Below are 13,859 nucleotides of genomic sequence, written 5' to 3'. Positions count from 1 at the left end.
GCACCCGCAGGATCCCCACCCATGACCTGACCCCCCCCCCCCCCCGGTTGCCTCATTCACCCCTGCGCCACTCACCCTCCCTCCAGCGAACCTCACCGCAGCCCCCACCCCAGCAGGATCCGTCCTCCCACTGGTTCCACTCAGGGGTGACAAAGACGAGGACAACACGCTCCCGGAGTCGCAGGTGACCAAGTCAGCGCCCACATCACCACCAGGACTGAGGCGAGCGCAGAGGAGGGTCAAGGCCCCCGACAGACTTAACATGTAATGTTTTCCACCACCCCCGCCAGACTCTTTTTTAAAACAGGGGGTGAATGTGGTAGTCACCACTAGTAGTGTATTGCATGTATGACTGCACTGCCCGTATATTAGATGTACAAGGGTAAATCCCTGCCTGCTAGCCCCGCCCAGTAGGCTGCGTATAAAAGTGTGTGTTCTCCTGTGCTGCAGCCATTCTGGTTCCAGCTACAGGAGGCACAATATCTTGCTCAATAAAGCCTTGATTGTTCCACTATTCTCGTCTTTGTGGTAATTGATAGTGCATCAGACCAGGAGCTTCTTTTAAATCATCCACCCATAGCTACTGCATGATGTAGTGTTGTGATGTTGGTCTCTTTAAGACCCATAAGAGGGTCACCTGACTTGAGGGACCAATGGGAACCCCACCTGACTTGAGGGACCAATGGGAACCCCACCTGACTTGAGGGACCAATGGGAACCGACTGAGTGGAGTCCTCTCTCAGGCAGAATACATGGAGCAGCCATGTAGTAAGCATGCAAGGACTTGCTCCCAAGGCAGCCTAGTGCTGCAAAACCTCCTGTACCAAGTTATTCTTTATTAATAAATATCTTCTTGTTCCTTGTATTCTATGTGTTGCTCAAGCACCGTATTAACCACTTTCTCAAGTTGCTAATCCATCTTCAGTGATATGTGCACATATATCACCTCTGCTCCTGCACCCCTTTTAAAATTGTATCCTTAATTTTGTATTGCCTATCCTCGTTCTTCCTACCAAAATTGATCACTTCACACATCTCTGCATTAAAATTTTATCTGCCATGTGTCTGCCCATTCCATCAGCCTGTATATGCCCTCTTGAAGTCTATCATTATCCGCCTCATAGTTCATAATTAATCGTTTGGTACTACAGAACATGAGGATTGTACCTCGTCCGTTGCCAACAGTGGAAGGGATATGCTGTTGATACAGTCAGCCAGTTTTTGGAACGTATGGCCTACATGCTTAGCATCACACGCCATACTCAACTAGCCCGTGCTTGTAAAACTCACAACAAATGTCCAATGAGATGTGATTCTGCGATTGGACAACATTTGCTGAATAATCCTCTGTGCTAAAAATTACACTGGCATCCAATTGAACATTGTTAGTTGGGCTCACAGTGTGGCACACTTGCATGTACTGGAAGCGACAAATATTCATATATAGGACCCTGTTCTTTGTAGGCAGAAAGAACATGTACACATATGCCCGTTTCAGCAAAACAAAAAAGTGATAGCCATTCATTGGTTCATTCCCCAGGGCAATGCCTTGTCCAGAGTCAAGCTGCCTGGTTTAAATTTTCAAACAATGCTTGGCAGTTAACAGCCAGTCACCATTAACTGCCGCATTCTCCATGACAATGCCTCTACCAATCAAAGTCCACTTGCCAACCAATCAGCACTCTTCTTGTACAATATTAAGTTGTTTCCCCCAACACTGGTATTCTTGTAACTGTTCTGATAAGTGCCAAGATGAAAAGCTTTGACAAAACGCATTTTTTCAGTAACACTAATGGTTTACAATAGTTCCACATTTTGGCTTATGCCCTGCACAAGAAAAACCATGATCGTAATACTGACCACTGGAGAACCCATCCTTCCTCGAGTCGAGAACAAATGGTTCATCACCACTTTGTTTCCAGTCATTCAGCTGACTTTGTCTTCATGCTGTGTCTTTTCTTTGATGGGCTTGTTTGCTCACGAGGTTGTTCTGGGGAACTTTATCAAACGCCTTTTGCAAGACCAAGTACATCACGTCAACTCTCTACACTACCTCATCAGAAACCTCAAGTTAATTGAACTAGTTTGCCCTTAAATTAATATTGTATTTCCTTAATTAATCCACATGCAAAGTGACTTATTATTTGCCGCAGATAATCATTTATAAAAGTTTTCCCTAATGAGGTTAAGATGGCTGGCCTGCAGTTGTTGGGCTTATCCTTAAACACTTTTTGGACAAGGATGTAACAATTGCAATTCGCCAGATCTTTGGCACCACCCCTGCATCGAAGGAGGATTGAAAGATTATGGCCAGTGTCCCCACAATTTCCACCCTTTCTACCTTCAGTAACCTCCGATGCATCTGATCCTGTCCTGGTGACTCAGCAACTAGTCCATCTAATACCGCCTCAATTTTTTGTCTATCCATGCCTCATTTCCCTCCTCTTTCACTTCGACTTTGGCAACAGTTTCTTCCTTGGTAAAGACAGATACAAAGTACTCATTTAGTACCTCAGCCATGCCTCCCGTCTTCATGGGCAAGTCCCCCTTTGAGTTCTGAACTATCCCCTCTTCAAAGAAAGTCCATTTACCCTTCCTGGTTCTGTCAGTCAATCTATTATTCCAATTTACCGGGGCCAGATCCATTCTCAAACAGTTGAAATTGACCCTCCCTCAATTAATTTTCGATAGCTAATCAAAACTTTAAAAAAGATTCTTGCTAGGTCATTTCAGAGGGCATTTAAGAGTCAACCGCATTGCTGTTGGTCTGGAGTCACATGTAGGCCAGGGAAGGATGGCAGGTTTCGTGAACCAGATGGGTTTTTTTTAACAACAAACAATTGCCGTTTTTTTTTTTTTTACTGAATTCAAAATCCACACCTGCCAGGTCCCCAAAGCAATACCCTGGGTCTCTGGATTATTAGTCCAGCGACAACACTGCTATGCCATTATCTCCTCATAGATCATGGTCATCGTAACCAAAGTGTTCTCCTATAGAAACCTCCTATTTACTGAAGGAGGCTGGAGAGGAAATTGCTGAGGCCTTGACAGAAATCTTTGGATCCTCGCTGTCTTCAGGGGATGTCCCGGAGGACTGGAGAATAGCCAATGTTGTTCCTCTGTTTAAGAAGGGTGGCAGGGATAATCCCGGGAACTACAGGCCGGTGAGCCTTACTTCAGTGGTAGGGAAATTACTGGAGAGAATTCTTCGAGACAGGATCTACTCCCATTTGGAAGCAAATGGACGTATTAGTGAGAGGCAGCACGGTTTTGTGAAGGGGAGGTCGTGTCTCACTAATTTGATAGAGTTTTTCGAGGAGGTCACTAAGATGATTGATGCAGGTAGGGCAGTAGATGTTGTCTATATGGACTTCAGTAAGGCCTTTGACAAGATCCCTCATGGTAGACTAGTACAAAAGGTGAAGTCACACGGGATCAGGGGTGAACTGGCAAGGTGGATACAGAACTGGCTAGGCCATAGAAGGCAGAGGGTAGCAATGGAGGGATGCTTTTCTAATTGGAGGGCTGTGACCAGTGGTGTTCCACAGGGATCAGTGCTGGGACCTTTGCTCTTTGTAGTATATATAAATGATTTGGAGGAAAATGTAACTGGTCTGATTAGTAAGTTTGCAGACGACACAAAGGTTGGTGGAATTGCGGATAGCGATGAGGACTGTCTGAGGATACAGCAGGATTTAGATTGTCTGGAGACTTGGGCGGAGAGATGGCAGATGGAGTTTAACCTGGACAAATGTGAGGTAATGCATTTTGGAAGGTCTAATGCAGGTAGGGAATATACAGTGAATGGTAGAACCCTCAAGAGTATTGAAAGTCAAAGAGATCTAGGAGTACAGGTCCACAGATCACTGAAAGGGGCTGCACAGGTGGAGAAGGTAGTCAAGAAGGCATACGGCATGCTTGCCTTCATTGGCCGGGGCATTGAGTATAAGAATTGGCAAGTCATGTTGCAGCTGTATAGAACCTTAGTTAGGCCACACTTGGAGTATAGTGTTCAATTCTGGTCGCCACACTACCAGAAGGATGTGGAGGCTTTAGAGAGGGTGCAGAAGAGATTTACCAGAATGTTGCCTGGTATGGAGGGCATAAGCTATGAGGAGCGATTGAATAAACTCGGTTTGTTCTCACTGGAACGAAGGAGGTTGAGGGGCGACCTGATAGAGGTATACAAAATTATGAGGGGCATAGACAGAGTGGATAGTCAGAGGCTTTTCCCCAGGGTAAAGGGGTCAATTACTAGGGGGCATAGGTTTAAGGTGAGAGGGGCAAAGTTTAGAGTAGATGTACGAGGCAAGTTTTTTACGCAGAGGGTAGTGGGTGCCTGGAACTCACTACCGGAGGAGGTAGTGGAGGCAGGGACGATAGGGACATTTAAGGGGCATCTTGACAAATATATGAATAGGATGGGAATAGAAGGATATGGACCCAGGAAGTGTAGAAGATTGTAGTTTAGTCGGGCAGTATGGTCGGCACGGGCTTGGAGGGCCGAAGGGCCTGTTCCTGTGCTGTACATTTCTTTGTTCTTTGTTTGTTCTTTTGAAACTTGATCCACTTTACTCACCAGAGTCTACATAACCAGATTCAACAATACTGCCTCCCTCATTGGGCCAAAATGTACCGATGTAGAAAATTCTCCTGAACACACTTCAGAAACTCTTACCCTTGCTCTCTACTTCTCACTATTACTATTCTTGTTTTGCTCTTTACATCATTACTACCCCAATCCTAATACCAGCTTAACCAGTCCTAACTCACGTAATATCTTTCAAAAAAATAAAAATTTACAGTGCCTAATTCATTTTTTCAATCCACCTAGCCCGCACATCTTTTGGGTTGTGGGGGCGAAACCCACGCAAACACAGGGAGAATGTGCAAACTCCACACGGACAGTGACCCAGAGCCGGGATCGAACCTGGGACCTCGGCGCCGTTAGGCAGCAGGGCTAACCCACTGCGCCACCGTGCTTCCCAACCCACGTAATATCTTTGTGGAAGCATCAGTAGCACAAGGACTGCAGCTCCTCAAGGATAACTAGACAAAGGCAAAAATTGTGACCATGCCAAATGTCACTCAGATCCAATAGCAAGTGAAAGGAAACAGCTCATTTCATTTCATTAGGGGGGTGATGGTGGCATATTGGTATTATTACTGGATTAGTAATCTAGAGACTCAGGGTACCGAGGACCCGGGTTCAAATCCCATCACAGTGGTGAAATTTTAATTCATTAAAAAATCTGGAATTAAAAGTCTAATAATGACCATGAAACTTGTTGAAATGTCCTTTAGGGAAGGAAATCTGCCATTCTTACCTGGTCTGGCCTACATATGACTCCAGACCCACAGCAATGGGGATGACTCTTAAATGCCAATCAGCAAGCCAATCAGTTCAAATGGGCAATAAATGGAAATAAAAGAGAGTTGGATTAAGGATCCCAAATTCAGCAGTTAAAGTTGCATCTATTAACACCTTTAAAAAAAAAAGGTGATGAAATACATGTGTGGGATTTCTGTGGAGAGAAGAGCGTTTTCTCCCCAAACAATCTATTGCCAGTTACTGCGAAGCATTCATGAAGCAGCCGAGGATGTCAGAGTCCACTAATTTACACACTAAATTTATCTTTCTCAGACTTGCAGTGGGGAAGCACTTCAGAGATCAAGCTGCAAGGTTGCAGTTCCAATCGCCTGACCAAATAACATGGAATCAGTTAAAATATTCCAGCAAGACTCCGAGCCTTTCAAAAATGTGAGCGAAACAATAAAAGAAACAGAGCACACACCATCCTCTCCAATAAACAAATGTCAGCCGTGGCTGTGTGCACCCAACCCCATGCAAGTTACCTGCTATTTTGATGGAGTAGAATCCGATCGCTTTCCCAGACTTCCAGAGAATTTTAGCATATTCAGTGGCACTGTGGCAAAGAAAAGGGATCTCGTCTGCACTCATTTCCTGTGCTCTATAAATGATACGGTTCAAAACATACAGCACAATCCTCTCCCCGAGTGATGATACCTTGCAATAAATGACAGTAGAATGTTAATAAATGAACAGAGATTGCAGTTATATCTATTTAGTGTCCGTCTATATCCTTCTTATTGTTAATGAAGTTTCCAAGATTTGTGTCATCTGGAAACATTGAAATTATGTCCCGCATATCAATGATCCCAATACCAATCTCTGGGAACATTACTGAATGCGTGAGGGCATTTCCACAGGTTTGGATTGATTTGGTCTCCATGTTTCCCTACAGCCATTCACTACATTTGTTCTTCTCCTATGGGTTTTTTAAATTTTGCTAACAAATCCTATCAAAACTCCCTTTGAAAGTTCATATATACAGAATACAAAGCAACCCTCTTCGTTACAACATCAAAAAACCAAATCAAGTTATTCAAATATGATTTGCCTTTAAGAAATCTGTACAGGTTGTCATTAACCCTATTCTTCCCAGTGCCAATGAATTTTGTCTCAGATTATCTCAAATATTCCGACCAGACTTTAGAATCATAGAATCCCTACAGTGCAAAAGGAGGCCATTCGACCCATCGAGTCTGCACCGACCCTCTGAAAGAGCACCCCACATAGACCCACTCCCCCACCGTATCCGTGCAATCCCACCCGGAGGCAATTTAGCATAGCCAATCCACCTAACCTGTACATCTTTGGACTGTGGGAGGAAACCGGAGCACCCAGAGGAAACCCACGCAGGCATGGGAAGTATGTACAAATTCCACAGAGACAGTCACCCGAGGTCGGAATCAAACCAGGATCCCTGGTACAGTTAGGCAGCAGTGCTAACCACTGTACCACCGTGCCATCCCAACTTCAGGCCTGAGCTTCCTCAGAATGACAATCAACGTCGGATTGTTATTACAATCCCAGTTTCTTACCCGAAATCCTGTCTTGCCCCACCTTCTAACTCAGGCCAGGCGAAATCGGAGTAGTGCAACACACTCCTGGACCCTAGCGATGCAGGTCAGCAATATCAAAAAGGGAAGGAAGCCATGCTCCCCTTTTTTGCAGTACTACCATAAAGCTAGTCAGTTTGAAGGAAACCCACGCAAACACGGGGAGAATGTGCAAACTCCACACGGACAGTGACCCAGAGCCGGGATCGAACCAGGGACCTCAGCGCCGTGAGGCTGCAGGGCTAACCCACTGCGCCACCGTGATGCACTTTGTATTAGTTGATTGATTGATATTTATTGTCACATGTACTGAAGTACAGTGAAAAGTATTTTTCTGCGGTCAAGGGAACGTACACAGTACGTACATAGTGGACAAAGGAATAATCAACAGAGTACATTGACAATGGAACATCAACAAATAGTGATGGGTTACAGTGCGCAACAAGGCCAAACAAGAGCAGCATAGGGCGTCGTGAATAGTGTTTTTACAGGGAACAGATCAGTCCAAGGGAGAGTCGTTGAGGACTCTCGTAGCTGTGGGGAAGAAGCTGTTCCTATGTCTGGATGTGCGGGCCTTCAGACTTCTGTATCTTCTGCCTGATGGAAGAGTCTGGAAGAGGGCAAAGCCTGGGTGTGAGGGGTCTCTGACAATGCTGTCTGTTTTTCTGAGGCAGCGGGAGGTGTAGACAGAATCAATGGGAGGGTGACAAGCTTGTGTGATGCGTTGGGCTGAGTTCACCTGCAGTTTATGGTGATCTTGGACCGAGCAGTTGCCATACCAAGCTGTAATGCAGCCGGATAGGATGCTCTCTATCGCACATCTGTAGAGGTTTGAGAGAGTCGATGCAGACATGCCGAATTTCTTTAGCTTCTGTAGAAAGTAGAGACGTTGTTGGTCTTTCTTGACTGTTGCATCAACGTGAGTGGACCAGGACAGACTGATGGTGACCCCAAGAACTTAAAGCTATCGACCATCTCTACTTCAGAGCCACTGATGTAGACAGGGGGTGGGGGTGGGGGTTCATGCTACTCTTCCTGAAGTCAATGATCAGTTCCTTGGTCTTTACAACATTTAGAGAGAGGTTGTTTTCGGAACACCATGCAACCAAGTGATCTATGATCTATACCGTGGTAGCATTCGGCCCATCGAGTCTGCACCGGCTCTTGGAAAGAGCACCCTACACAAGCCCACACCTCCACCCTATCCCCATAACCCAGTAACCTCACCCAACACGAAGGGCAATTTTGGACATCAAGGGGCAATTTAGCATGGCCAATCTATCTAACCTGCACATCTTTGGACTGTGGGAGGAAACCGGAGCACCCGGAGGAAACCCACGCAGACACGGGGAGAATGTGCAGACTCCGCACAGGCAGTGACCCAAGCCGGGAATCAAACCTGGGACCCTGGAGCTGTAAAGCAATTGTGCTATCCACAATGCTACAGTGCTGCCCTTTATTCATTTACAATCTTTTATTTCCATTTCATAGAATTTACAGTGCAGAGAATTACTAATTCTCCTCTGCACTTCTTTTTAAATACTCAACTTGTTTCTTTACTATATTATAAGCCTGACATTTATCATAAGCCACCTTTATCAATTTCATTTTTACTTCTTACCACTGAAGGTGGGTAGAAAATGTTTTCACCCATGTTTGTTAGTGTGTCTGTCTGTAAATAACGTATGCTCTTCCTTTACCCTTGTGGGAATGTATTTAGCCTGTACCTGTACTATGAAATGAAAAATGAAAACCGCTTATTGTCACAAGTAGGCTTCAAATGAAGTTACCGTGAAAAGCCCCTAGTCGCCACATTCCGGCGCATGTTCGGGGAGACTGGTACTACCCAATTTTCAAAGGCATCCTATTACTTATTTACTGTTTTACTTGTGAATCTTTGTTTCCAATCCACCTCAGTTAGTTCCCCTTTCAACTCGCCAACCAGTTGAGTATTTTAATTATTCCTTGCCCCTATCCATAGCTATTGCAAACTTAATGATATTGTCAACTGCTCTTCCTACTGAGACTTAGCCTACTTCAAATTTCCCAGTACCAGGGGCTGGAGTCTCTGTTTGAGGGACTAAGCCCCCATGCCGTCGTGAAAACTATGGTCTTTTATGTCAGGAAAACTGGCGTCAAAAGGCCAGATTCACAGCCTTGCAGGGGGCTAACAGGCCGCTGCCATGGAGCTCGCAGCTCCAGCTGCCAATACGGCCCCCCGCACTTCCGGGTCAGAGGCCACTCATGCGCACAGCGGCAGCCTCCAGAAGCCACACCCTATTCCATGGCAGACTCGTCCTGTGGACCTGTACTACCGAAATAGTGCCCCCAATCGGTCGCTCGCCCGACCAGAACCGCCCGCACTCATAGCCCCACCCAGTCCCGAAGGAGATCCCCCCTGCCCTCCAATCGGCCCTCCGCCAGCTATAGCGGGCACAGACTGAGTCCGCTAGACGCCTCGCGAGTTTCCCGAATGGCTGGACCACATTAAACATACTCCGTCGGGAATTTGGCCGGTCGGGGGACAGAGAATAGCGGGGCGGGCCTCAGGCAATGGCCCGAGGCGGTGGATACTCAGCGTTACGTACTCCCAGAGTATGCTGCTTCTGTGTGGGGGAGGGGGGGGCCGGCGGCAGAGAATAGCGCAACTGGCACCGGTCCCGATTTTGTGCGGGAAATCGGATTCTCTGCCCCGTCGCTGAATGCAATTTCGGCGTTGGGGTGTGGAGAATCCAGCCCCAGTTCTATCACTACTTTCTTCCTTGTATGTCCACGGGCAACATGGTCGCATTGTGGATAGCACAATTGCTTCACAGCTCCAGGGTCCCAGGTTCGATTCCGGCTTGGTTCACTGTCTGTGCGGAGTCTGCACATCCTCCCCGTGTTTGCGTGGGTTTTCTCCGGGTGCTCCGGTTTCCTCCCACAGTCCAAAGATGTGCAGGTTAGGTGGATTGGCCATGCTAAATTGCCCTTAGTGTCCAAAATTGCCCTTAGTGTTGGGTGGGGTTACTCGGTTATGAAGATAGGGTGGAGGTGTGGACCTTGGGTAGGGTGCTCTTTCCAAGAGCCGGTGCAGACTCGATGGGCCGACTGGCCTCTTTCTGCACTGTAAATTCTATGAATTCTATGAAGCCTCCATTATTCAAATGAATGCAGTTTCTCTTCACTAAAATGTTCACAAATGCCCACTTCCATCAGGTGTCCCTGGATGGTTCCAGAAACGGGAGCCTTGGCTGATTGGAAGGCACCAAGGTCAATTTGCTATTTCTACCCTAGGTGAAAACACTTAACTCGTTATAATTATGATAAAACCTTCTCTTTGGGCTTATCCAATCAGTAACTGGACCAATGATCCACCAGGGAAATATTTATTGGACAACATTATTAAATCAATGCTATCTCCAACGTTTAAAGTTCTATCCACAGCTATTGATGGAAAAATCTAGTGAGTAAACTTTAAGTGTACACTTAATAATATTTCAATTTAAACCAGAAAAACTTGCTACTTCTGAATTAATAATTTCCTAAATTAGTTACTTAAGAGAAGTGGAAATATTTCCAGTGATATTACAATCTGATCTGAAGATCATTACAATCCCTGTAGAGACCGATAACTTGATTTCCAAAGACTAATCGGAAGGGTCAAATAACATGATTTTTAAGTTCGAAGACTTTTACTGTAACAAACAAAACAAAAGCAGCATTGTCTAAATGTTATTCAGTAGCAACTTGTACTCCACTACAGATCGCTTTGTCCCACTTAAAAGAACTGAAAGTTCCCACGACTTTTAGACTGTATTTTGTCCCTTAAGCGAACACTTTATTCTTCTGGAAACAGTCCAACGATATTTTCCACTTCATCTTTCCTTTCCCTGCTGGGAAGTGTTACCCTGGAGATTCACCCCCTCCCCTGCTCAAGTGTTACCCTAGAAATTCACCCCCTCAGCCAAAGCTAAGGCACATTCTTCCAGCCTCATTCAGGTTCTCACAAACCTTCTTCAATCTGAGCACTCACCAGTTTTCTGCATGGCGAATAATAAAGACAGCATTTTCTCGGCTTCTGTTGCAGGACTATCTGCCTCTAGATCTTAGCTCTCTTTCTCCTCCTCTCAGAATCCTGCAGATTCCCTTGTCTCGGAGTTTCAGGGATATCTTAGAAACAAGCAATACTACAATGGCTTGCTATGGACTCTACCTTCTCAAAGCCCATCTCCACGGCAACATGAATTACATGGGCCTTTTATCCAGGTATATATGTTAACTTTTCTACATACCACCCCCCAGCCCTCGTCCAAACCTTTCCATTCTATCTTGGAATTAAATAGGCAGTTTTAAGTATAACCATTTATACAATCATATATGCCTAACCCCTCCCCAAGAGATTTGGAGATGATAGTCCACCCACTATCGTAGATGCTCTTGCCATGGTCTACAGGCCTGAAAACCTTGCACCTACCTGGGCTCCCTTCAACAATCAATTCCCCCATGCTTGTTGTTGGACAGAATTCAGAACAGGTCACACAATCTCATTCATTCTTCCAATTTACCCCAACTTAAAAGAGACAATCCCAAAACATAATTTATAAACTTTGCATTTAATATGGAGAATTAATTCACCTGCTGGAGACCCTGTCGGGACGAGTCAGCTGTTTTGATGATGTCATCAATTGCCCACCACCTATCTACTAGGTACAATGCCACAGCTTGAAAAGAAAGGTAAGAGATGGTATAAACATTAACAACGTTACAACTTCCAACTATATACAAGTAGTATGGAATTTGGTGAAACAAGAACATATTTGTGGTTGACAAGCAAATAAAGTGTGAACTCATAGTTGATGGATGGAGAGCCACATACTCTGGCCTTGTTAGGAATGCAGTGTAGGTCTACCAGAACAATACCCGGGTTCATATCGGCTGAAGTTAATGAAGGCCTGCATTCTCAACCTTGCCCCTCGCCTGAGGGGTGGTGATCTTTAGGTTAAATCACCCCCAGTCAGCTCTCCCCCTCAAAAGAGAAAAGCAGCCCATGGTCATCTGGGATTAGGTGACTTTACCTTAAGGAAAGATTACACAAACCAGGGTAGCATTGTCTGGAGTGTAGACGGTTAACAGCTAACTTGAAGCTAACTTGGGGGAAACTGAGCGAGTAGGTAAAAATAAATTATTGCTGATAGTTGGGTTGTCTTAGGTTAGAGGACAGCCATTTCAGGAGTGAAATTGGGAAGTGGCAGAAGTTTAGAACTCACTTCTGCAAATAGCAACAGATAATAGATTTAAAATGTGACAACTGATGGGAGATCAAGAGTTAAAAAAAAAAAAAAATCAAAGGTGTTTTATCACCTACAGGGGCAAGGACAGGTATATGGGTTCGATCACCAATCAGCCATGATCTTACTGAATGACAAACAGGCTCAGGAAGCTAAATGGTCTAATCCTGTTCCGATGCATTTACTTTTTGCTTTCACCATTTTAGAAGTGATCCAATTATGCTGAAAATGAATTTAATCAATATCCAAGTGGTTCTTTAGGCCCATGATTAACCTACATAAAAAAATCAGAAACTCGCATAAGGTAACAAAGACAAATGGAAATTTCCCCATCAAAGTGCCCAATGTTATATATACAGAAAGCAGCAAACAATATTCAACTTCAGTGTCCAATTGCATGAACAGACTGGACACAGCAAGGTGCAGAATTATCAAATACTCTCTTGACCTAACCAGCAGTTTACATTAGAGAAGTATAGCACGAACCTGTGAGCTGATTTTCAGGGGCAAACAAAGCCAGAACCTTATACGTCATATCGCCACCATAGAGTGGAACAAATGCAATGGAGGACAGACTAACTGGAATCTGTGTTCAGGAAACAGACATTAGTCAGTGTCAAATCAGATACCCAAATGAGAGATTCAAAATCTATATTTCAGCATCAACACTGAAGAAATAAAATATAATCATCTCTTTTCTCACCACATTTGTTCCCAACTTCCTCCGAGTCAAAGCTCAATTTTAACCGAGCCTTGGCATGAATTGGCCGGGATCAGGTCAGGTACCTGTGTTCCACCCTGGCCAATTTAAAGTAGAAGAAGGAACATAAAAAATATACCAGGATGTAGACCAGACCTGAATCCAGCGTGAGACACAGCGAAGAGTGAATTTGGGAATTTGAAGCTAGGTGGGAATTGAATTGGTAAGACTGTTCCTTTTTAAATTTCAGGAATTTAAATCAATCTAGAATTGTGTAGTGCAGGTTAACAAGGGGCTGCCCCACCCACTCACATAACTGGTTGGCAGTTACGTGTCAGTCACCTTAAGCTTCTTTGATCTAAAAGCAGGTGTGTGTGTGTGGGGGGGGGGGGGTGGAGTCAACTCAGGCCAATTTAAAAAGAGCAACTTTACAACTCACTCCCAGTGAGTTCTCCCAGTGAGCCAGAGAAGACACGGCCAGAGTGAGACACAGCGAAGAGTGAGTTTGGGAATTCGAAGCTGGGTGGGGAGGAGGTGCTTTTTATCCCGAGTTAAGTGACTGGTAAGTAGTTTTTCTTTTCATTTGTATATTTATCTATTTTTTCTTTCGTTTTTTGAAATTGTAGTTGTATAAGTTAACCTAATGTTTAACACAAGGCAGGAGATCCCAGACCCGTGCCATGCTCCTCGTGTGCGATGTGGGAGCTCAGGTGCACGTCCATTGTCCCTGGCTCCTTCACGTGCAAGAAATGTGTCCAGTTGCAGCTCCTGTTAGACCGCTTGATGATGCTGAGGATGTCGTGGATAGCACGTTTAGCGAGTTGGTCACACCGCAGGTGAAAGTTACTGAGGGAGATGGAAAATGGGTGACCAAATGACAGAGCAAGAGTAGGAAGGCAGTGCAGGTATCCCCTGCAGTCATCTCCCTACAGATATACCGCTTTGGATACTGTTGAGGGAGATGG

The 13,859-nt window shown here is 45.0% G+C and overlaps 1 protein-coding gene across 2 annotated transcripts in view; it reads right to left on the bottom strand.

Annotated features, from left to right (window-relative positions):
• The window catches only part of LOC140429280 (uncharacterized), a 172,240-nt gene that overhangs the window by 78,034 nt on the left and 80,347 nt on the right, over positions 1 to 13,859 (bottom strand). For both annotated transcript variants that reach the window (XM_072516072.1, XM_072516073.1), the window contains exons 3-5: positions 12,681 to 12,780; positions 11,542 to 11,627; positions 5,857 to 6,028 (exon numbers count right to left, since the gene is read on the bottom strand). In XM_072516072.1, coding sequence (XP_072372173.1) covers positions 5,857 to 6,028; positions 11,542 to 11,627; positions 12,681 to 12,780 — 358 coding nt within the window. The remainder of the gene's footprint in view (positions 1 to 5,856; positions 6,029 to 11,541; positions 11,628 to 12,680; positions 12,781 to 13,859) is intronic.

The sequence above is a fragment of the Scyliorhinus torazame genome, chromosome 9 (genome assembly GCF_047496885.1).
Source record: "Scyliorhinus torazame isolate Kashiwa2021f chromosome 9, sScyTor2.1, whole genome shotgun sequence".
In the NCBI taxonomy this organism is placed as follows: Eukaryota; Metazoa; Chordata; class Chondrichthyes; order Carcharhiniformes; family Scyliorhinidae; genus Scyliorhinus; species Scyliorhinus torazame.
This window is presented reverse-complemented; position numbering and strand designations above follow the sequence as displayed.